At 39.8% G+C, this 23,700-nt stretch overlaps 3 protein-coding genes across 9 annotated transcripts in view; all 3 read right to left on the reverse strand.

Annotated features, from left to right (window-relative positions):
• Positions 1–2,782: 2,782 nt before the first annotated feature.
• npffl (neuropeptide FF-amide peptide precursor like) lies at positions 2,783–5,646 on the reverse strand. The gene is made up of 3 exons (XM_020096617.2): positions 5,088–5,646; positions 4,301–4,416; positions 2,783–3,272 (listed from the first exon to the last, which is right to left on the reverse strand). The coding sequence occupies exons 1-3, from the start codon at positions 5,235–5,237 to the stop codon at positions 3,152–3,154; spliced, it is 387 nt and encodes a 128-aa protein (XP_019952176.2). The 5' UTR covers positions 5,238–5,646; the 3' UTR covers positions 2,783–3,151.
• A 1,700-nt stretch (positions 5,647–7,346) lies between these two features.
• LOC109635460 (coiled-coil domain-containing protein 13-like) lies at positions 7,347–11,661 on the reverse strand. 5 transcript variants are annotated; one of them, XM_069535093.1, is made up of 13 exons: positions 11,505–11,661; positions 10,722–10,912; positions 10,445–10,581; positions 10,201–10,343; positions 9,951–10,028; positions 9,734–9,850; positions 9,534–9,638; positions 9,067–9,234; positions 8,816–8,992; positions 8,193–8,366; positions 7,946–8,043; positions 7,781–7,838; positions 7,347–7,661 (listed from the first exon to the last, which is right to left on the reverse strand). In XM_069535093.1, the coding sequence occupies exons 2-13, from the start codon at positions 10,907–10,909 to the stop codon at positions 7,596–7,598; spliced, it is 1,509 nt and encodes a 502-aa protein (XP_069391194.1). In that variant the 5' UTR covers positions 10,910–10,912; positions 11,505–11,661; the 3' UTR covers positions 7,347–7,595. The 5 variants fall into 5 exon arrangements, with proteins under 5 accessions (XP_069391194.1, XP_069391190.1, XP_069391195.1 ...); XM_069535089.1 differs by having other exon boundaries at positions 11,281–11,624; XM_069535094.1 differs by having other exon boundaries at positions 11,112–11,621.
• Positions 11,662–11,988: 327 nt separating this feature from the next.
• Positions 11,989–23,700, reverse strand: part of itga7 (integrin, alpha 7) — a 34,149-nt gene continuing 22,437 nt past the window's right edge. For 2 of the 3 annotated variants that reach the window (XM_020096905.2, XM_020096906.2), the window contains exons 6-25: positions 23,487–23,694; positions 23,032–23,228; positions 22,540–22,628; positions 22,287–22,414; positions 21,977–22,072; positions 21,486–21,547; positions 20,984–21,153; positions 20,597–20,743; positions 19,747–19,862; positions 19,169–19,355; positions 18,968–19,042; positions 18,441–18,520; positions 18,231–18,308; positions 17,831–17,933; positions 17,500–17,715; positions 16,874–16,990; positions 16,391–16,504; positions 15,822–15,920; positions 15,422–15,547; positions 11,989–13,710 (exon numbers count right to left, since the gene is read on the reverse strand). In XM_020096905.2, the coding sequence (XP_019952464.2) occupies positions 13,555–13,710; positions 15,422–15,547; positions 15,822–15,920; positions 16,391–16,504; positions 16,874–16,990; positions 17,500–17,715; positions 17,831–17,933; positions 18,231–18,308; positions 18,441–18,520; positions 18,968–19,042; positions 19,169–19,355; positions 19,747–19,862; positions 20,597–20,743; positions 20,984–21,153; positions 21,486–21,547; positions 21,977–22,072; positions 22,287–22,414; positions 22,540–22,628; positions 23,032–23,228; positions 23,487–23,694 (2,564 nt within the window). In that variant the 3' untranslated portion in view covers positions 11,989–13,554. Of the gene's footprint in view, positions 13,711–14,928; positions 15,094–15,421; positions 15,548–15,821; positions 15,921–16,390; positions 16,505–16,873; positions 16,991–17,499; positions 17,716–17,830; positions 17,934–18,230; positions 18,309–18,440; positions 18,521–18,967; positions 19,043–19,168; positions 19,356–19,746; positions 19,863–20,596; positions 20,744–20,983; positions 21,154–21,485; positions 21,548–21,976; positions 22,073–22,286; positions 22,415–22,539; positions 22,629–23,031; positions 23,229–23,486; positions 23,695–23,700 lie in introns of all 3 variants that reach the window. The other variant, XR_002203144.2, reaches the window with a different exon arrangement.

Consider the following 23,700-nt stretch of genomic DNA (forward strand, 5'->3'; position numbering starts at 1 on the left):
AAAACTATTTCTCACTCAGAATGAGTCATACACACGACTCTCTCTCACACCTCAGTTGTATTATGATCCACGTTGTTTGGTTGTAAACCTGAGAATATTTAGGCAGAAGTAGTTCCACTGAATGTGTCGCCATGTTTAATGATGAGTAACAACAATTTCAACCAGAGCTCTTCAGTGTATTCCATCAAATACAGAGGCCACATAATGACGCTTTTTACAACCCAAATTTAAGAAAAAGATTTGAAGTGCTAATCTGAGCTTTCTTCACATCTGACCAAGGTTGTCCTCGCTGCCGCTGGGACAGCTCAATCTTTATTGATTGTCTTCAGCCTGAGTGTCCCCACATCCCTCAACTACTGGGCCATGATACCCGACACCAGCAGACAAGCACAGGACGGCTGTTTTGTTCCATATCTGCAGTTCATTTTAGGAAAGACCATGTTTTTTATATACAGGATCATTCTGAGAAAGATTATTAATTGGTAAATAAACATTGATATCACGACAGGATTAGTTTTGCTAATACTGTGGTGCACTGTCGTCATCACCATCTTTTTTTTATTGAACATGCTCTTGTTCTTTGTCAAAACCTGGCATCAGGGGCTTTGCAACTGGGTAGGCCTGGGGCCCCGAGCTGAGAGGGGTACCCCAAGGACAGCTGAATGGCATTGGTCCACAGTAACAATTTGTAAGAACCCCCTAAAGGGTTGACCATACTTTCTTCCTTTCATCAGAGTTGCGTACATAGTTCCATTTAAACTAAAACAAGGGTCTGCACATGCTGGGATTTGGTTCCATTTAGGGTCCTCCGGGTCCCTTTGGCCTGGGGCTCCCAAAGTCCCTTATATGCTCCTGTATGGCCCTCACATTACCCACAATGCAGCTCGACTTCCATTCAGTCAGACACTAACATTTGTAATTGTTCCTCCTAAGACCTGGTGTAAAGGTCAATCCCCTTGACCCATTACATACGTGAGCACATGGAGGGCTGTACCTTTATTGTACTATTTATTTTGCAGGTTTTCATTTTTCATATCAGACTGGGACAAACAGGAGAATCAGAAAACAACAAAGGTCCCCAGAGGGAACCGAATATTCCTAACCATGAATTCACTTACCTAAATTTGTACCTTTTTATAATAAATTGAGAAGCAGTTTTTATTTTGTTTACAACTCCTCATTTTATAGACCTAAAAAATACTGAGCTTTCAAAAAGGCCCATTTTTATTCCCTCACAATCTGGAGATTGTTACGCTGGAAAGTAACGTGAAAGAGGATGATCATACTGAACTTAAGAAATGAATCTCATACTTTATGAGATGAGCAAATCACCACTTTGTGCTTTTTAGTAATGCAGGAAAGTACTCTGCAGTTTACCCTTGACATTGCTTCGGATTTTCTATTTGCACTTTAGTCATTAAATTCTGTTGTGTGACAAATTGTGCTGAATCATGGTCTTTGGCTGTGACCTTCCTCTCTGCTGGTTCAAACATGACTGCCTTTCAAGGGGATGACCGAGGTCAACGAGACAGAAAACATAAGTATCAGATCTGTAAATTCATCTCAGTTAAAGTTAAAGGAGAAACACGATGCTTTTTCAGATTTTCTTTCCTCTAACATATTGTACAGGTTCCTTAAAGTTAAAAAGCCACCCCACAGAAAACGCTGCTGCAGTAGCTCCTGCGTCAGTAGTCTGGCCAATACTTTTAAGGTACCATGATGACATCACAATGCCATCATAATTTACATAATACACGCCTACTCATGCTGGCCAATCAGAGCAGGTTGGGCTTTATCGGGAATTGGGGTTTAAAGAGACGGAGATAGTGTTTCATGGCAATAATGCACCTTGACACCGGTTGCCATCCGTTAATAAAAAAGTTTAAATTGACAGTGTGAAAGCAAAACTAAATTTACCTGTGACTCACATGCTGTAACAATGCACCTTGAATAAACGTGGTCAAAATAGACCACACGGATGTACAGTAGTTACTAAAGCAATAAAAATGTCAATAGTCTCCAATCAGCACATCATTCTTCAGGTTGTGTTCTGTCCCCACAGAAGGACTCTTCCTCAGAGGGAATGATGTGCTGTCCTTCCTGAGAGCATGGAGTAATTGCATGTTTCTGTCTTTTAATTAGTGCTGAAGATGATTGCATGCTGCTTACCCAGGTGGCCTGTAACCCCCCCACACACACACACAAACATACTGTCAATTAGCCACTGCTCTGCTAGAAATCTATATATAAGCAGGCTGTTCTGTGATGTATTGTTAGCACTAGGCTACAAGCATCCTGCAAACTGGTTATGTGAAAATGCATTAAAAACCAATGACAGGTAAACAGCTGTTGTGCAGCCACAACTGAGCAGACACTGAAGACCAGAAATGCTTTTTACACCTACAGGCTCACAAAACTGTCATGACATCAACTTTATTATAATCTGAATTACTATTGAACATATTGATTGATTCAAGCTTCTTAAATGTGAGGATTTGGTGATTTTCTCTGGTTTATATTCTTTTCATTTCAGTAGTTGCAGGTGTGACACCTTGGACTTGTTGATTTTTACTATTTTCTGGCATATATGGACTATTATGATGTGTTAATCTGACCATGAATATAATTGTTAACCAGCTGATGTAATTTCAAATTCATATTGTGGTGTGCACATCAAACAAAGAAGCCATTCCATGACATTTTAGCATTTAGACTTTGAAATGTTTGAGTATGATCCTTTGTGCAATATTCACAATGAACACACACGTGTAAATTTGGCTTTTCCAAATTCAAAGCTGTTTTATTTGACCAGAGAACAAAAGAATAACAATGAGATGGCGATCAATTTACAGCAAAATTCGGGGTTCTTACTAATATTCAGGTCAGGACCAGTAAGATCTGCTCAGAAAACTTTAATAGGCACTAGTTAACATGCTTCGAGGTGTCGGAAATCAAAAGAAAACTGTGTGAATGAATCTCCTGTCAATGAGAGTGGACGTCGGGTGTGAAGTCAGGCCTAATGAGGACCATGTTGGAAACTCTGGAGAGTTTTTAATTTAAGTCAGATTAATTCATTCAAATTTAGTCAATCCACATTTGCCCGTTGCTCGGCCTCGTACCAGGACGGTGATGTGCAGATCTGACAGCCAGATTACTTCTTGCCAAATCTCTGGGGGACGGCCATACTCCAGATCTGATTGGGGGCTGCGTCCCAGTTACGAGTGTGTATTTGGTCCTCCGTCACCACCTGCCCTCTGGAATCACGGCCGAACCTGCAAGGGAGATTAACATAAGCAGGTATTTGAATTTCACAAGGAGGGTAGGGGGGATGGAGGTACAATTTGACTAACACATGTTATGTTGTCGAATCATCGCTGTATTTAACTGGGCAGAGCAGGAATGGCTGTAACATCAGACATAGTTTAAAAGTGACGCAAAATTACTGGCATCAGTTTCAGTAAATCGTTGAAACCCTGGAGGTTGAGATCCACATTTCAGGTCAAAAACCTCATCTGATCTTTACTGTAACAGGCTAATGGCTCCTCAGCCACTTTCACTAATGGACAACTTAGGCACATCATGTTTAAAACAGGTTTGTGGTGGAGATTTAAAAATTCATACATCTTGCCATTAAATGGATTTTTCAACTTATCTACATGTGCAGCTGAAATGATTTTGACAAGCTGGGTAAGAGAAATATGATCTATAACTATTTTGATAATGGATTATTCATATAAATACCAAATTACTAAAAAATCTCATTGCAGCTTTTAAAAAATGAATGTTTGTAGCTTTTTCTTCATTTATATTGTGGTAAATTTTTGATTTGTAGATTGTTGGGTGGAAACCTTGAGCTCTAGGAAATTGAAATGGGGATTTCTAAGTAATTAATCAAGTGATTGAGAGAATTATTCCATAATATAAGTAATAATAATTGCAGCCGTATCTACATTTAGAAATCATGTCTCATTGAAAGAGTTTCAGAGGGGTTGTGTATTACTATGTATTTTTTTAATTGAAAATCCAAATATTTAGCTTAATATCCATGCAATTCCATGTGTGCAATTCTGTTTATATTCTGTTTACATTGTATATTTTTCTATAATGTACAGTGTGTTTATATTGTATGTAAACCTTCACTGAGTGTGTATTTCACTATTCCCTTTTTGCTGCTGAAACATGGTAACTTTCTCCATAGCGGAATAATAAATAACTTATCTTAATTCTCTGTGTGCATGTTTTTTCACTGTGTATCTGTTTATGTGTGTGATCAATACAGACTCTGCCCCGCGTCACTGACCTCTGTGGCTGATGCAGGACTGAGTTCCTGGTTTCTCTCTGAGGTCCGAGCAGCAGAGCTCTGAGCACTGAGGTCAGTAGGCGATCATCAATGCTGTTATCTGTGTTTTCACTCTTCTGTATGGCACGCACACACACACACACACACACACAGAAATACAAAGCCTAGTATCAAAAAGCTTCTTTCTGCTTTTGGATAAACTTTAAAAGCTCTACCTGGGCTCCTACTTGGGATGCAACACAAACCCTGGGGGTTGCAACTCCAGTCAGCGTGTCCTGCTGTGACAGGGGACCTTGAGATGTAAATATCTTTATCTGTCTAGACTCATCCAAATATCCATCCACCTTTATCTACAAGCAAAAAAAACCCAGATCTCGCAGAAAGGAAAAACCTGTTTTTTTTTTAAACTCAAGATGTGATTCCTGTGCTTTTATCAAGCTCTCTGTCTCTCTGACTGTCTCTTCACTTCAGAATATGTTAGAGTGTTTTTCACAAAGCAGCATGAGGAGGAACACTCGCTTCTCTTGCTTGATCAAAGAGCTCAAATTAATTTACAACTTCTCTAAAAATGTTGGAATGACTACTAGCTATGCTCAGAATTTCCATCCACTCTAATGTGTTTAAAAGTTAGGTTTTTATTTTTTAGATGCCAAAATTATTTTGGCAAATTGAATCATATGGTAGAAAATCCACATAGATGTTATTGTTATAGCATGTTTTCTTGCCACAGGTAAATTGCTGAGCTGAGGTCTAAAACTCAAAGTTTGTGAGTGATGTGTTGTCTCACCAGCCCCAGCAGGAGGTCGGCCATGTTTTCCTCTGAGCTGCCTGGCAGGATGTCATTTTGGTCCACACCACCTCGGATGAGAAGAGCCTGACTGACGCCAGCCATCGTCACGAGCACAGCCAGAAGAGTCACCACTGCAGCTGCGTCCATGGTCGTAGTCTGGACAGGAGGTCAGATGAAGGCTAATGAAGAAGGCAGAAGATTCACACCTGATGACTTCGGCAGCTCCTGAGGAACAGAGGAAGGACTCGTCCTGGTCAGGGAGAGTTGTCCTCTGTGTGTGTGGTCCTGGCTAACTTCAGTCGTGGTAACATCGCTGGAGCTTATATACACCCCATGCTTTCAGGCTGGAAACCCCCAGGAGAGCTGAAGAAGGATGCTACTGTACAAAGGGGAACAGGATGGAGGAAGAACGAGGCCCTAATATGAGACTTAACCAGGTCCATTTAGGAGGATCAGGGCATTAGTGATGACAGAGTGTGTTATTATGTGGCCCTCTGGGTCGTCCAACACAACTCTCACTGTTATTAAACAGATAAATCCTAGCAAATGGACTCAGATCCACCAGTCCCTTTTGACCACTGGTCCACGATGCACGTACAAGAACAAGACCTATTAACCACTTAATGATGAGTCAACATTAAACAGATTAGTAAGCAAATCTTTATTGATTTCAGGCAACAGAGTAATGAACCTAAAATCGCTGTGGGAGCAGAAACACATGGCAAACACGAAGCACAAATAATAGCAACATATTGATTCATTTTTTAAATATTTCTCTCCAGTGCTAATTATGTATATTGGTAATATCCTCTCACACCTCAGGGTTTACTATACAATTACTCATTCGTTCATGAGTGAAATATCAGCTTGGGAGTTCAGAATGATGCTGAAATCTAATTTAAATAGTCTTTTTGCAAATGTATGTTAAATTGTCTGAAATCATGTTTAAGGGGGTGTGTGTAAATTACATTTTCAGGTTTTTGAGAGATTTCTTTAAGAGTCTTAAAATAAAACCCTCCATTTGTTAAATGTCAGCTTCCCTCATTTAGTTAATTAAACAAAAAAGACCATTTTAAACTTGATTTGTGTGAGTGACACCAGCTTTATTAGTGCCATTCACTTAGTGTGTGTGTGTGTGTGTGTGTGTGTGTAGTAACTGGTCACTTGAAACAACAGATGTGCGTCATCACAGAGCCTAATGGGTGACAATCCACGAAAAGCTTTTAGCTTAAGAAAATGTAATGTTACTCTGACGTGTTAAAAAAAACATTTATTTTGAATCCATATTATTTTGTATCAAGTAAAAAAAATGTAAACAGAGGCATTGAATAAAAAATACATTTGCGGCGCATGATATGTCACTTCTATGAGTAATACTGGTTTACATGATCACCTTGTGTGACTCAGGTCTGATTGTATCAAATCAAATCTTTACAGATGCTGTATCACTGCTGGGAAAACTCAGGGAACATCAGTGTGGATCCTGGAAGAATACAGAAAGCAGCTAAAAACAATTCGCTTGTAATTTCTAAACCTCGGTTTTAGTACGATTCTGCATATTTTCTAAACAGACACAAGAGTGATATGATTTCTACATCTATGTCGAGTAAGAAAACAGGCATTTCTCCAAAAAAGATATACTCACATATGAATGAAATCCGTATTTTCATCCACAATTTATTGTAATGCTGGGTCAAACATGTTGTGAAATAAATGTAAATGTTTAGCTCTATCTAAACTAAATACAGAACATTTGGAAAAGAAGATTCTTTCATGAAGCATATTTGAGTCTGCACATGAGGTGTTATATATATGTATATATATATATATATATATATATATATATATATATATATATATATATATATATATACAATCTGACCCAGAGCTAAAGATGGCTGACCTTTGTGTTTCTTTATGAGACTGAGCACAGGCTGAGAGGCTCTGACTGCTGCACTGCCTGATGATGATTGCTCTCATTACCGCTGCATTGATCGCCTCTTCCACGATGTATTCAACACAAACTGCTTTATGTTACTCTGAGCATGAAGACTTTCTTTGTCTCATCACAAGTGCTGATATTTTTCTCTTGTGGCACTTTTTTGCTCAGTCAAAGGACCTGCCAATCTCCCACAGGGTCCTGGATCAAATAGTGCAGTGTTTGAAGCATGTAGCCACTGCTAATAGAAACCCCCCAAAAAGTTATGTCCAGCACAAAAATAATTTCAGAGACAGAAAACAAAGAAAACTAAAATATCTGTTTCTTTATATTTTTTAATTTCATTGAATTGTTTGCCTTGATAATTAATGTCTTGTGAAAGAGGGTTAGATTATATATGATTATTCTTCTTTCTGCTCCATTTCATTCAAGATTTGAGATTTTTTGTTTGCATTTAAATAGTTTTGTTTGGTCGATGAATTAAACAAAGTTAAAATATATATATTTTTTTTTTTTAGAGAGAGAGAGAGAGCCTGTCCTTCTCCACACAGAGGATTTTATATCGACTACACTGGGTCATGAGAGTGCTTACACCGGCTGAACAGTGTGGACATTTTTAAGAAACTGGACCCCTGAGGACAGAAGGACACAACAGCAACACTTTATTTAGGCTCTTAATAAATTCACTACAGTCAGTAAGTAGTTAGTTAAGAACGTATCTGGAAAGGTGTTAAAATTGCTTTGCATTTACTGGAATTCTACTTTTCACAGCAGGCTGCACTCGTTCCTGGTCCAATTTTGAAAGTGAACTGGAAAAAAGAACAGAAGAAATCTGTATAAAAGTAAAATCCAGAGTCAAGGTTTCAGTTTTCATCCTCTAATTCTCAGTTAGCATGATTACCATTAGCAAACCTACCATGAAAATGTTATTCTCTTGTAAATGTCTCCCTCTTCTGGGAAAAGCCTGAAGGACAAATTGTCTTGAGGCTGGATTTCAGCTTCCTCGCTCTCTTCCTGTAACAGTTGTAAACACAAATTTAACACCTTGACAGATTTCCAAGTGAATTTGTGAATCTCTCAAAAAGCATAAAAACACTGGATTTGAGTGAATTACCAAGCATTAGTTGAACTTTACAAAAACTACAATTTGCTTTTATCTTCACCTTGACGGGCGGCAGCTGGATTTTCCCTTGTGATTTTTTGACTGATGTATTATCAACAGCAGCTATATGACTCTTCAAGATACTGTTTTGCAATGCAAGTTCACTGTTCTGCTGGCTCTGCTGGATCTGCTGGATCTGTTTGCGGAGCACCTCTTGCATCTGGTCCTGCCTCTTCTGCCAGAGGGAGAAGAGACCACAAGCAGTTATTGTAGAGAACAATGTGGTAAAGCTCATTTTAAACTTATGTATAAATGTTACGTGAAATCCCCTCAATATTTATTGCCATTTTGAAATGTGGAACAGAAACTGAAATTGTGAATTAAATAAACCATTAAACCAAGCAGAACTAATTCATGAAGTATAGTATTTCTGTTTTTACATAGAAACCTTCTAACTCCTGCTTCAGCAATTTGAATGCTTGTCTTGTCCATGATCAGTTGGGCAAATGAAAACCTGTCAAGACCTTCAGAATAAACCCCATATTGTACAGTGATTGTACGCTAATTGAAAATGCTCTAAAACAGCTATTGTAAAAAAGTACTACATTTCGTCTGTACACAACTATACATACATTTATCAGTTTAAATGTTGCTGTAGATATTTTCTTTTATCTAATTCCTTACCAGCAAAGAATCCACCAGCTCATTATCATGTTTGCCTTTATCCAGCAGAGTGAAAACTTGGTCCTTCAGAGTTTGCGTTTCAGTAGACAGAATTTTGTTTCTGACTCTTGAGGCTTCCAGCTTTTGCTTCACATCCGTGTTTTCTTTCTGGAGGTTCTTATTTTCCACCAAGATCCTCTGTACAAGAGAGCAGGGCCTTAACAAGATCATATTTCAACTCATTCAATCCCATTTACGACATGTATACACACCTCAAACTCCTTCTGCTTCTCATTCTCAATTTTGCGGATGTAGTTGAGGTTCTTCTGGTGAGGAGCGGTTTCCAGAGGGAGCCCCGTGCCCAGAGACTTTTCCTCTGTCTGGACACTTGGATGTTGCTGCTGAGTCGACCGCTTCAGCTGCTGCTCGAGGTCCCGCACCTGTTGCACAACATCCACGCTTGTTATTTGTTGTTTGTTTAATGAATGTTATATGCTGATGATGAAAAGTGATTTATATTGTGTAAATAATACTCATATGATTATATCTTGCATATCAGCACATCTTAAAGGTTCAGTGTGTAAGATTTAGGTAAAAGGGATCCATTGACATAAATGTAATAATAGAATATAATTGTACAAATTGCTGATTTCTTTACTCTAGAATGGGCCCTTTATATTTAAATACTGAAACTTTAAATTTAACAAGCACATCACGATTAATTAAATTTCTATCTTACCCTCGTCTGAAGAGCCAGAATCTGTTGAGCACGGCCTCTAAAGCTGCCCGGGCAGCTCAGTAACTGTTGGAGGTTGACCTGCTCTCCAACCTCACTGACTAAAACCTGCAGCAACAGTAGCAGAACACATTTTAGACGACAGAGGTCATATGATAATATATGATATTCCACTCGAGCAGTTTGGAAGAAGAAGATTGTACCTTTTGAGCGACTTTTAACTCCTGTTTGCCAGATTGAATCTGGTTTCGGTAATCAGCCGCTTTCCGCTGAGCTGCAGTTAATTTTTCCTGCAGAGATTTCACTGCTGGATTTTCTTGCTTTTGAGATACATTAGTTAGATTGAGTTGCCAACATTTACAGTTAGGAAGACAGAAAAAAAATTATGTCAATTTTCACTGCAGAAACTTCAATAATTACCTCACAGTCACCAAAACACCTCTTATACGGGGAGGTTGTTTTTTGCCCAGGGGAAATGTGCACAAACGCAGACTGCAGCTTTAGAAAGGGGCAGACCATTACAATCGTTCATTCACTTTTTTTTTCCTGTGATAAATCACAACATCCTAACATGATAAAAGAAATTGTTTGAAAAAGATAGAGCTTAAAAAAACTGTACAGTTAAAAAAACTTTCATCCAACAAATCAAGTTAAATGACAACTTTGTTACCTCTTTTTCAAGCTCTTTGATTTTGATGCTGTTTTGCTTTGACTTTATCTTTCCTTGCTCAACTTCAGCAATCAGCTCTCGATTCTTCTTGGACAGCTCAACAATCTTGGTGGCTGCTATGTCTCCAGCCAAGTCAGACGTGCCTGAAGGGAGAAGAGGATGATGAAGACAGGGTGACGCATTGCTAACAATCTCTGTGCGTGCAAAATGAATGCAGGTTTATGGTTTTTGTATTAACACCTACCTGCTAAAGCCAGGCGTTCCTCTTCTCTTTTCTTCTTCAGGTATTTAATTTCAAAATCCTTTTCTTCGAGAAGTTTGAAGAGACGACCATTTTCATCTTGTAGCTCTCTCAGCTGCTCAAACAAATTCTGCACAAGTCTATAGGAGAGTAAATAAAATTCAGAACTAAGATAAAACATCCAAACCTTAAGCAATTGCACAATAAAGTATCAAGGAGATTTATGCAGCCATCATATGTAGATTTAAACTACATTTGAATCAGCCTTTGTAAGACTCACCTGTCCTTTGCAGGCAGGTTATCTGCCTGAATGTCTTCCTTCAATTGATCTGAATCATTTTGTGTAACATTGACATTCAGCTTATTTGTTTCCTTTTCTTTTATCCTATCCAGCTTTCTTTTCTCCTGCTGTTTCTGCAGCATTTCGAACTGTCGCCGCAACTCATTCATCTGATCACCTTGGTCCATGATCTACGAGAAATCAATATTATACTATGAATAAAAAGTGTCTTAAGTCTGTATATTATATATCAGGTCTGAAAATCTTTGAAAACGTTTTTCTTCAAATTGCTCTCAAACCCACAAATTCTTCATACATAATTTTTAGCTCAAATCATATGGACATTTGTGCTAGTCCCAGAAATGGCATTGTGAATTCGAGCAGACCTACACTTTTGGCTTTATGCGCTCAACCACGACAGGAGTACCACCCAACGAGCCCATTCGCTTCCATATTAGGAAAGGCAATATATTTTTGGAAGGAGGCTCAAGGCCACACTTTTTGAAATTGCTGTCATCGTCCCATTATTTAACTTTGATCACAAAAATATAATATCAACTCTGTGTTCGGCAAACTCTTCGGATACTGTCGGTGGTGTCATTTCATCAATAGGACCAATAGTTGAATGAGAGTGTCTTGTTCAAGGGGTGCCTTCACAGCTAAAAGTTTACCCAGCTTACCAAGTAGCCACAGACAAAACAATAACAACCGCACTCAATGGCAAACTAACTATTTCATATTAGTCTATGGTCAGTATATAAAAATGGCAGTGTGAATGCTAACCTGCTGAAATGCTTCACTGAATCAAACTGAAAAATTATGATTTCAGTGTTTTGAATGTGGAGCTGCTGAAAAGCTTTTTTGAATTAAGTTTGTTTTTGTTTGTTGCAACAAAGGTACATTATTATCAAAGTAGGAATGTGAGGATATCAAAGATCAAGATCAAAGGCGTGTGGCACTCCCTTTGATCATGGGAATGTGGACAAACCCCCCCACACACAACATAACTTCAACTTCAAATCCTCCTCTCTTCCTCTCTCTATTTTCTGATATTTATATAAATGATAATATCAAAGATATCAAACATTAATTACTGTACCTACTCACACACACCACACACACATACACACCTATAAACATGCCAATCCACACACCTTTATACAGGCTTTATATTATTATCCTCTCTTCTTTTTAACTTCACATTTGTGTGATATGAATTCACATCCATACTGATTTATTATGCACCAAGCATCAGGCACACACAACATTTCTCGAGAGTAATTTTCTAGTTTTATCTCCAATGTTAAAACAGTGCAGCCAAACAAACAAAAATTGACAGTCTTGAAAAGGGGAAAAAAATAAATTGGGGGAACAGGAGCTTCATGCAGCTAATAAAAGATTGTCCAGCAATATCCAAAGAAACAAACTGACTCTTCATGCTTTACAGCCACTTCATCCATATTTGTGTCTCGTTATGATGAATTCTTCTTCACTTTTCCTTTCGCGTTAGAGAGATGTTGACGTCCAACAGGTGCTCCAGGGCAGCATGATCTCATTTACAGTTACCTCGTGTTCTTAACCTGTAGCTCACAATCTGCCACTTTGACCATAAGGCACTTAGAAACGTCAGTACAGAAATGAATGTACAATCTCACACTGACTCAGGATCAGTGCTACGTGCAGGTTAATGCACTTCAATGACTACATTTGGAAACAGCAGCTATACAAATTATTTGACCTGGTGAAGCAAAGTTACATCTCAGTGAAAAAAGAATGGCGAGTTATATGAGTTGTATGCATCATTTTCAATCTTACATATTATTTCACGGTTTCAGTTGAACATAAAAGATGGTTTAACACATAATACTTTTATACATGGTGGAAAATCAGCCAGGACATTCAAAAATCAATGTTTGCTTCAGAAATTTAAATGCACATTTTAAATATTGCTTCACTCCTCTGACACATTTGGTTTCCATGCTGAAGCCACTGGCTATTATGGGCTGTGTCGTGGTGTTCTTCCTCTGATGTACAGTGCATTTGACATATAAACACAATAATACAAACTTAAAAAGGTTCCTCATTTGGAGGCCTTTCTTTTCCTTGAACAAGGAAATACAAAAACCATCAGGTTCACTTATTTATTGGCTTTTTTTCCTCAGCCAGCTCAGAGCAAACAGCAAGCCCAGAAAACAACATTCAATGCTTTTGCAGATATCTTACATACTGACATATCCCCCACTGTTTACCAGTCTATGGTGCTAACTAAGAGAAAATCTCCAAACATCCAATTTGTATAAAAAATTTATTGTATTTTTCCATCGCCTATATCAGTCGTCAGTCTTACAGTAGTCAAGGCAAAAAAGTAGTTTTGTAGTTGCGGAGGGCAGTGGTGTTTTCTTCAACAGTGTCCAGTGTATGTGCATCTAATACTAAACTGTAATGTTGTGCATTCATGCAGTTCTATGACGTGTGGGTTTCTTGTCGTCCTTGTTGTGCCACTCAAACTGACGAAAATGAGCGTCATTGCAGGCTGTGAAATATTCTGAGCAGCTAAACTGGTCGTTCTGCAAAACACTGGTTAGGATTTACGCTATAAATAAACTATCCAAGGCCGGCCATCGTTGGGGTAGAGTATGGGAGAATATAGATCCAGTGTAACAGGCCACCATGATGTATGTACTGACGCAGTACAGTGTGCACAAGATTTCATGATCTCAGTCTATGTGCACTTTTATTTTTTTAGTCCGTTAGTTCCAATGCAAAGACAGAACGAGTGCCACATGTGGTGATTTTTCTTCATGAATTCAGTCAGTCGGAGCTTTAAACAGAGTTACGAGGTCCCGTCGCTCCAGTGCGTGGCCCATTCCTTTTTATGGACGACTCCCGACTTCTCAGTCTGGAACTGTGGCCTGTCTTCGCGAGGAATCTTCACCGCATGGTACTGAGGCACTTTGTCTTTGTAGTGGGCCCGTCGGAAGAAGCCACACTGTCGGCAGCAGGAGGAGGAGAAGCAGGTGGGGTCGCAGGTAGAAGAGGAGAGTAGAGGAGAAGAGAGAAAAAGACAAAGAGTTAATTGACGGCAAAGAAGAGCCTGTTTTTGCTCTCATTTCACTTTATAACATGGTCTGCTTTCAATATCAGGCCCAGTAAGAGATCTACAAAATCTCATTTATTTAATTAAAGTAATGTCTTCTTGTTCATCTCAGACCAATGATACAAAAACCTGATTATCATGTGATGACTTTGTGCAGTCACTGTGATACTTTATTACAAAACAAATCCAACAAAAAGCATCTCCACATGCTCTTCTAATTCAGCAAGAGTATAAAGTGACTTAGATTCACACACCAACACACCAGCAAAGTGCTGTTAAGAAACATTGGCACACATTAATATGGACAACACCAAATTATCCAATTAACACCTGGGACAAGCAGTTATTTATGAGATGCATGTGAAATGGTCGTATGAAGAAATTAAATGTGCGTGACAAGCATGTCAGGAAATTGAATAGTCTACATTGACTGCTGTCAGATAATGAGACGGTTAAGTCAGCAGCAGAGGCCCAGCACACAGCTCTGGTTAGGGAGAGATGGTTAGTGTTCAGTATAGGCACACTTTACACAGGGAAAAATAATGGTGTTAATTTATCTTAACACTAAAACCCTCATTTTTTATATTAAGGTCTAATAACAGAGAATTGTGCCATTTGGCAGAAGTGTATATTACAGGTTACTGTTTGTCAGCAGGATTACAAAAAAACTAGTCAAAAGATTTCCATGAAGTTTTGTGTAGAGGTGGGACATAACCCAATAAACAAACTATTCAATTTTGGTGCAGATCTGGATCAGGGGCTGATCAAGGATGTATTTTTTTCATTGCGAGGTGTCTTTCAACATTTTCCTTGATTTTCTTTTAGTTTCGTTCAAGTTTGTGTGTGTGCTTGTCTGTTTGTATTTCATTGTTTTTCAAAATTATTGCTGATTAACTTTCTCATCATAAAATTACATTAGGATGTTAATATGCTCAGGCAAACACTGCAACAATAACCAAATAAAGAAAATTGGTTTAAAAAATATTACTGCTATAATATTACATCTGTATTTTTGTGATAATTCTTGTTATTAGTTATTACTTTAATGAACACCACCAGCCACACCAGTGGTGGTCAGGGAACAATGTGCTTGTGGGTGAGGATTTTTACCGCTTGAAGGGAGAGGAGGAGGGGAGAACAGGCCAGAGTAATATTTGTTTGATATTATAGTTCTGATGCCTGCTTCTCCGCCTCCGAGGGTTGGACCCCCAAGTGGGCATGGAAGTACTCCGTCTCATAGTGTCGGCGCCGTTCGCTGCGTTTGAAGAACCCACACTGGGGCAACAGATCACCATGGGGAAGTGAAGGAAAGACAGAACAGGGGGAGAAACAATGAGGGAAAAAAGAAGGATATAGGGACCGAGAGTTCCGAGATGGGATTGAGAGGAGACAACATAAAGAGGATGAGGCAGAGGGAGGACAAACACAAGTAGAAAAAGAGGACAGATGAGAGTGAGCTGGAAGGAATAAAATGATTACAGGACAGAACAAAGCAGATAGAAATACTTGGACTGACATGGAAAGTGATGAGAAAATGTCAGAGTAACAAGGGAGACAGGTGCGTGTGTGTGTGTGTGTGTGCGTGTGTGTGTGCGTGTGTTACCTTCCACAGGAGGCAGACCAATAGAGTGAGCAGCAGGATGCCTGCCAGCACGGCTATGAGGATGATCCACCAGGGGATCAAGTACTGATCAGCCAGACCAGGTTCAGGGTAGATCATCACTGGTACCTGGAGAGGAGAGGAAGGTCACATTTAAAATAATATGTTGTCACTGCTGGATTGACAACATGTTAATTAATTAACGTGCCTGTATGAGTCCAACATGTAAATGTGCTAGATATATATGCAGGATAGTTTTCATCTGCAGTCACTTACAGGGGGATGGTACAAAAACAGACAACTGACATATCGATGCATGTATAAGAAACACAGTAGTACATATAGATATGAAGAGATGTGCCACAGAGAGATGTAGGCAGTGTGAGTATCGTGTGTTCAGTACCTGAGCAGCAGCTTCCTTGAGGACCAGATGCTTGATGCTGGACTTGACAGTGATGTTGGCTCTGACCAGCAGCTCCAGAGCACTGACTGCTGGGAACTCCTGAGAGACACAGACACAGTGACCACTGTGAAAACTTGGCATAACATTTAATGAATCGCTCATTGTGCTGTCTCCACCAAAAGTTGGAGGAGGAATTCTTCTCAAGACCTATGTAAACTTAAAACCTAAAGTCCCTTCTGTTGATGTCCAGTATCCGATCATTTCTAGTCACAATAATTGTTCAATTCAACATATTGAGTCACATTATAATAATAATAACAAATCAAACTGAAGAAAACCATGTTGGGTGTTTAGTATATTTCTTGTTACTCCTGGATCTGTCGCTGAATATTGGTCAAAGCTGACAGTTGCAATCACAGACTGCTTTAACCCCTTATTCCTCATTCACTGAATGCACTTCCTGCAGGTCTCCCTCATTCAGTCACATTACTTAAATCAGTGTGAGCAGCAGCAGCTGAGATTGAGAGTATAATGTGCAATAAGACACTGATGTAGGATTTATTTTTCACCTCTATGAAACTGCTGTTCCACAGCCGGGCGTGGATCCTGAGGACAGCCTGACCAGAGAAGCTGTGGAGGGGACACTGGAACAGGACACAACGTGCTGATCCCAGGAGACAGTCCTGGAGGAGAAGAAGGTGACAGCTAAGCTCTCTGGGTAGTCACTTGAATGTGACTGAGCACAATTACAAGCAGTTACATAAAGAAGTGAGATCTAAAAGGACGAATGCTGCATCTCTTCTTTTTCACACCTGGGTTTTATTTGCCTCTCTGCAAAAATCAAATCAACACAACACTCCCAGAATCTTGTTTCTTCTGTCCTGTGTATGTTGTTGCTGATCACTGTTTTAAATCATATTATATGTAAATTGTATCTATGTAGATGAATGAAAGACTGCATGAAAGATTATATTTCTTTGTACTGCAGACACTGTGTTGTCCACCTGGGACAACAAAGTCTTTTCTTATCTTCTTCTCTTTCCCCCTCTTACCAATTTTAGCGACTTGCGTCTCTCTGAAGCTGCCACAGCTGGGGTAGTTCGTCCCACGCTGCCTTTTGTCATCACTTGACCTTCGTCCTCTGGGTGGGAGCGGCGCGCTCGCCCAGCCTGGTTGATGTGTTCAAACAGGCAGAGATGGATCAGTCACTTGAGACGGTTCAGGAAAAAGCATTACAGTCTTTTTGTGGACATGACCTGTCTGTGAACTGCGCAAATTTGTATAAGGATGATGTTGCTGCCACATATAATCCCATGTTAGCTCACATGCTGCTGAGATGCTGGTGCTCTAGTGCGACACCTAGTGGCAGTGAATATCTCTATTTATCCTTTAAAACAGAAAACTGCAACATTATTTTCAATATGGATGACTGACAATTATTTGATTTAAAGAGGACAGGTTTGTTTTGTCTGCCATCTACAGGTCAATAGGCTCAACAACACTTTTCGCCTATGTAGTCTCTCTGGAGATTGTTCTGACAAGCCACTAGGAAACGTCTGTGGCAAAAGAAACATAAACTGACTGCTTCTTCATTGCATGAAAAGTTGAATCCACATTGTGTGAAATTATAAACTGTGTTTTTAAATAACATTTCCTCAAAGAGTTCTGTTCTACTAACCTTGGGGTTGACAGACTGTGGAAGCTCTGCAGGTGAGGACCTCTGCAGCTTCAGAGGATTCATTGCTGCTGAGGGGATGCAGTGTGTGTCTGGGTGACCCTCAAACTTCAGGCTCGCAGGATACAGGAGCCACTTCCCATTGGCCAGCTCGTAGGGCCACATGATGTTCAGGAAGGCCGAGCCGAGTGTCTGCAGGGCTTGTCCGGGATTCGCCACCTGAATAAAAATGGCAAACACTGCTGTCATGCACTTACACACTGCAGCAACACACAGATTGAAGGACTCACACACGAACATCCGCAAACACACACTGACACAACTCATTCCTCACCACAAACTCAAAATCCACAGGGCTGCCGATGTCCTCCAGGCTGGTCATGGCACTCTCTCCCATCACTGTTCCGCTGAAGAAGAGCTGGTGAGGACGAGCGAGCCTACAGTGAAACACAACAGTGTGTCAGACAGCTTCAAACACACTCACACAGCTTTTTAGGGTTTAGAGAATGTTAATAAAACGATGTACAAGACAACTGGATTTTATATTGAAGTACATTTAAAAAATGTACTTCAATATAAAATATAATCCAGCATGAATAGGGAGTTTAAAGAAATTAATGGAAAACAAGTGAGATAATTTCAACAACTTTAAAACAAAAAGAGAAAATTTCTATATTACTGTAAGAGGAAACTGCCAGAGGAGGTTATTAACATTAACTTTTTTGACAACTCACCCACTGACAGAAAGGGGGAGCTCTATCACAACTTTAGCAAATGCAGTGGCTGGGACCAGGTCAGGCTGCTCGCTGATGCTGAGAACAGAATAATGAACAAACACAAAGAGGGAGTGAGTGTTTTATCAGAACGAGTCAAATATCTGCGTGTGAAACCTTCATGTGATGTGAAATAACACACGGCTCCATCCTGTCAGGAAAATAACTTACGTTGTCAGGAGGAGATCTGCTGTCAGCTCAGTCGTCTCAATGGTGATGTTGGATGTGCTCAAGTTGATGGAGAATTTCAGCTGAGAGTGAAACACACACACACACACAGATTAATTACAACCAATATCAAGTGAAAAGACAAAAAATACACAATTACTCAATTTACACTCAGATGTGAGAGAAAAATGGAGCAACTCATCACATTTGAGAAGCTTTAAGCAGCTAATGTTTGAGATTTATGCTTAAAAATCAGTATAACAAGTAATCAATCACCTCAGTGGTTGCCAATCAATTTTTTGACTTATCAATTAATTGACTATTTGTTGCGCGTCTTGGTGAATAAATTGAGTGAATTATTCACTTTTGGTCACTTTTACTTCAGTTGTTATACTTCAACAAGCATTACTTATTATTATACATATTTACTATCAACCAAGGAAAGTTGTGTATTTAATAGTTTAATGACACTTTCTATATTTCTTGTCCTGAAAGTTTGCACTGTATTTTCACTGGTTTGTTTTCCTCACCTTAGTATCTCGTTTGACGGGGTTTCCCAGGTCACATTCAACTTGGGAGCCATTCTGGTTCGCTTGACATCTCATCTAAACAGTCAGACATGACAGATCACAGAGCATTCTGGATTTTTAATGAGTACAACAGCCAATATTGTCACTCGGGGTCATCGTCAAACACCAATTTTCCAAACGCTGCTGTGATTGAACCCATACCTGAGTTGGGACCCTGGAGCCGGCGTACGACAGAGTGTTTGGCAGGGAGATAATCAGCTGAGCAGCATGAGCGTCGTCTCCGTCCTCCTCGGGGTGAAGGGGGTCAGAGGGCATGTTGGTGACGGTGATCTCCAGCACCACCAGCCGCTGGTCTGACAGAGAGAACACCTGTACATCGTCCTCATCTCTACAGAGAGGAAAAGAAGAGAGGAGGCAGGAATGGAGATGAAAACACACGTGTAAGGTTTCAGGCAGCAAATCACTGTACTGCGATGGCTGCATACACATAATATTAAGCACAAGTAAACCTGTATATTGGTAAGTCGTCTTATAATATTTTATATGAAAGAAATACCACTATTTGAAAAACTTTCTCATAAGTTTTAAAATCCATCTCTCTATTATGATAATAGTAACTTTGGAAATAATATTTGCTTAGCTTGTTTATACATTAGCTTGTTTATTCCTTTGCAGAGGCCTAAGTGGAGCTGGGGTGTAGGTTACTAAGCAACAGTTTGCCTGGCAACAGTACACATTATTAAATCCACCAGCTCAAGCAGACTGAGGCAGATACTAACTTTGGCAGAGGGGTGAAGAGGTCGGAGGTCAGGGGTCGTGTTCCAAACTGGTAGCTCAGCTTCAAGTTGCTCTGGCAGATTTTGTCAGTGCCACATCCCTCTCGCAGGAAGTTCACCTTCAGTGGGTAAACCAGACAGACGGGATGAATAAGATTTCACTCTTTTGATACAGAATAATGTAGAAGGCCAAATTAAGACATGTTTTTATTGCATTATACTTTTCTATGTGGGTATATTTAAAGTGCAGGGATTCGTCAAAGTTTTCTCTGCACAGAATTGTAGAGACTTTCCTCCCATAAAAAAAAAGACCCCACACATCAACCAAGCAGTTTATCACGACCTGTTGTTGTGGATTATTGTGTTTGTTTCCCTTTTCCAACTGAGAGTCAGTTTGTTTTAGTCATGACAGACGGTCCTTTGACCTTTAAGAAGAAGTTATTTTAGCCCAAAGCGTAATCTTCCCAGTTCACGAGTGTGCGGTTGTGTGTGCAGTTGGGATGAATCAGCAGAAGGCCTCAGGAAAGAACGCTGACTCACAAGCATCTCTGTTACTTTATGAAAAGGATGTTTTTTTCAGAGGTGTTGTATTTAACAGCGCTCCACTTGAAGCAACCGTCACACAACCCAGCATCAACGTGAGAAAGATTTTGCAACAGAAATCCTGCGATTCAACAAGAATCTATTATTCTCCATATGTATATGTATATTAGGCTTATCATGATTCTTTATCTATACTTAATGACAATAATTAAATAAAACCTTCACTTGTTTATACAGATATGTTTGAATGGGAGAAGCCAATTAAGTACTCGCAACTATGAAATACTTCTGCTTCCTGCTTGTTACTGACCTCAGAGTGCAGTGTGTTGGAGGGGGAGACACTCAGCACAGGTGCCAGCTTCTCCAGCCTCTTGGCTGAGTGTCTGCGTGGTGGCACTGGCTTGATAGTATGGGTTATTGCCATCGAGATGGGACGCAGTTTGTCCTGGATACTTTCCTGCGTGGACAGAGATGATGATTAACGGTAAAGCAAAGTATCTGGATCTAGATTTTTGCAGCAATTTGACTCCTATTTGTTAAAATGATGAAAGAAAAGAAGTATTTAGGGCATCAAAAAGGCAGATTTTCACCTTGTATACATTTACTTATTATTTTACTATTATTTACATGATCAAATAATAAATAGACCATTAGCATGATGTATCTGACCAAGAACACGCAATCACATGTTACTGACATGGAGTTGGAAGACAGCGGTGGTGCACACGGGGTGACGCTGGCTATGCAGCTCCACTTCCTCTGTCTGAGTGTACTCGGGCTCAAGTGAACTGCGGCCCAGGAAATTAACGCGGTGCGGGAGGCCCAGCTTCCTACGCTCGGTGTCAGCTTCGAAATGCACCACCAGGGCTTGATGGGAGTAAAGAAGAGGGTGATGCATAGAGAGAGAGAGAGAGAGAGAGAGAGAGAGAGAGAGAGAAGGGTTGAAATTAAGAAATGTCCAGACACGCACACAGAGAGCACTTCAGGAGCCCACCAGGGGCAGAGCATATATTAAACCCCTCATCTCAGGGAATACAGTGTTACACAGCTGTGATTTAATCATAATAAAGTCTAACCTTACCACAGATAAGGTTACTACATCACTGTAAATAGAAAGGACTCCTGTCACTGTGCAGCGTGATGAAGTCCCACGTGAGTGAACGAACACAAATGGTGGTGAACACTGAGCTGCGACTTACTAATGTGTGGTGAGTAATGTTCTGGGTGGGCCATGAAGGAGAAGCAGGCCTTGACCTCCACACTGAAAGAGTCACGTGGTGGAGAGTGAAAAATAAAGCGTTAGAGGTTTTAACAACAATAACAGCAAAAATAATTGTTTTTAAAGGTTATATAATATAATATATAGTAATATATGTGATTTTAAACATTAATATAACAGCCAACTAATATTTTCTTTATAAAGATATCAATGAATACTGGCGACCTTAGTGAGCAGTCCCTTTGCTTGTCGTAATCTGAGCTTCTCTGCTCTTTGTTTTGGTTGCCAGTCCGGGCACATGTTCATGTTAGTGCATGTACATGTGCATGTTAGTGGGGGAGGTGTGGTCGACCATTTGTCCAAAATGCTAGTGCCAGTGTGACACCTAGCAGCAGTGAATATCCTTTATATAACCTTTAAAATCTGGTTTGGTTAAGTTAAGTCAAGTTATATGACATTATCAGTTCTTACCAGAATCCTTGTCTGCCCTTGCAGTTGTGCTGCTCCAGATCAATGTGTTGTGGATTAATAGATATAATTCTGATTACATGAATGACTGGACGAGACCTTAGGGACACATGCAAACACATAAAAATGAATTGGAAGCATGAATAACAACCCACTGATGCTAAAACAGATTGCAATGATAATTACTGTGTTTCTTACATTCAACAACGTTTAGATTCTGATCACGATTTTTCCAATAATTAAAATATGTTTCACGTTGAATGTGCTATTTGAAATTATTGACAATCTCATTTAGATGTAATTCGTTCCTCACCTGAAGAGAACCACTGAATCATTAAGAGAACCCACTGCAATATCTGGATATTGATTATTGTCAATGTCCAGACCACCTGAGATGGAGTATCCAAAACGTCTCACGTCAAAGTCCCGACCATCCAGCACCTGACGGGATAAGAAACATGCATCAATATTCACTCAATTAGTTTCATAATCACTTTATTTCCTTCATGCAATTCTTTCATTTTCATCATTTTCAACCATTTACTCACTCGTCTTATGAAACTCACCTGAGCAGGTTTCGTCTCAATTCCAGAATGTGATCCTCTGTAGATGAAAACTTTGCCGTCACCATCATATGGCGCTCCGACAGCAATATCTGTTCACATACAAGATCTATTAAATTTTTTACATTTACAAGTACATCCTCCCACTTACATTTCATTTTTTTAAAACATAAATCACAGACAGAATGACGAGGACAAGTGAATAAAACACAGTGAATGTAATTGAATCATGAATTCCTACAAAATCAGCAAAAAATAATATAATCTTGCAGTTTTGTTTGTAACCAGTCAAAACACAGCATATTGATATTCATATAATATTAATTTTACCCATATATCGTTGGAGAATGGTAACTGTTTCAAATTAAATATCAAATGTCTTAGATTAAAACACAAATATCAACACTTGCATTAATGAGTCCTGACTTCTCTGAATGTCAAACACCTTGAGGTCATTAACCACTCTCTGGTTTTGTTGGATACAATTGTTCTCACCTCCATATCCATCCTGGTCCAGATCTCCAATGTTGCTGACTGTGATCCCAAACATGGAGTCATACGTCCCATTGAGACGGATCGGTCGCGCGTGATCGTCCCAGTGACCGAAGGGGTTCAAGTACACGTAAACGGCTCCACCAATCTCGGCCTTACGGTCAAAAAAGTTAGGAGCTCCGACAATTAGATCTGTCCAGCTGAAGACAGGAACAGGAACAGTTAGAGATGCCTCAACATTTTTAATAGAAAACATAAAATACTCTGCATTGAATAATCATTTGTGCACAATATTATTTCTAACGGATTTCATAAGAGTGTGTAGCCAAAAATATCAATGTCAACATTTCTTAAGGTCACTTTGGCCCACATATTTTCCTGCGAGTCCAGGCAATGACCCAGCAACCTGTCCGTACCCACCCCACTCCTCTAAGATCTGGGCTTCAAAATCTCCTCACCCGTCTTTGTTCAGATCCGTCGTAGCTACCGAGTACCCAAATGAGGATGCCAGCTCCTCCCCCCAGAAAATGTGCTGTGGCACCAGTCGGTACACGTTATCCTTTCTCAACAGCACCACCGCCCCTGTGTGGTTGGCCCGGGGTGCACCCGCCACAAACGTCAGCTCTCCGAGGCTCGTTATCCCAAAGGCTGAGTCCACAGAAAACCCTTTAA

Source organism: Paralichthys olivaceus, chromosome 2, assembly GCF_024713975.1.
Source record: "Paralichthys olivaceus isolate ysfri-2021 chromosome 2, ASM2471397v2, whole genome shotgun sequence".
Lineage (NCBI taxonomy): Eukaryota > Metazoa > Chordata > Actinopteri > Pleuronectiformes > Paralichthyidae > Paralichthys > Paralichthys olivaceus.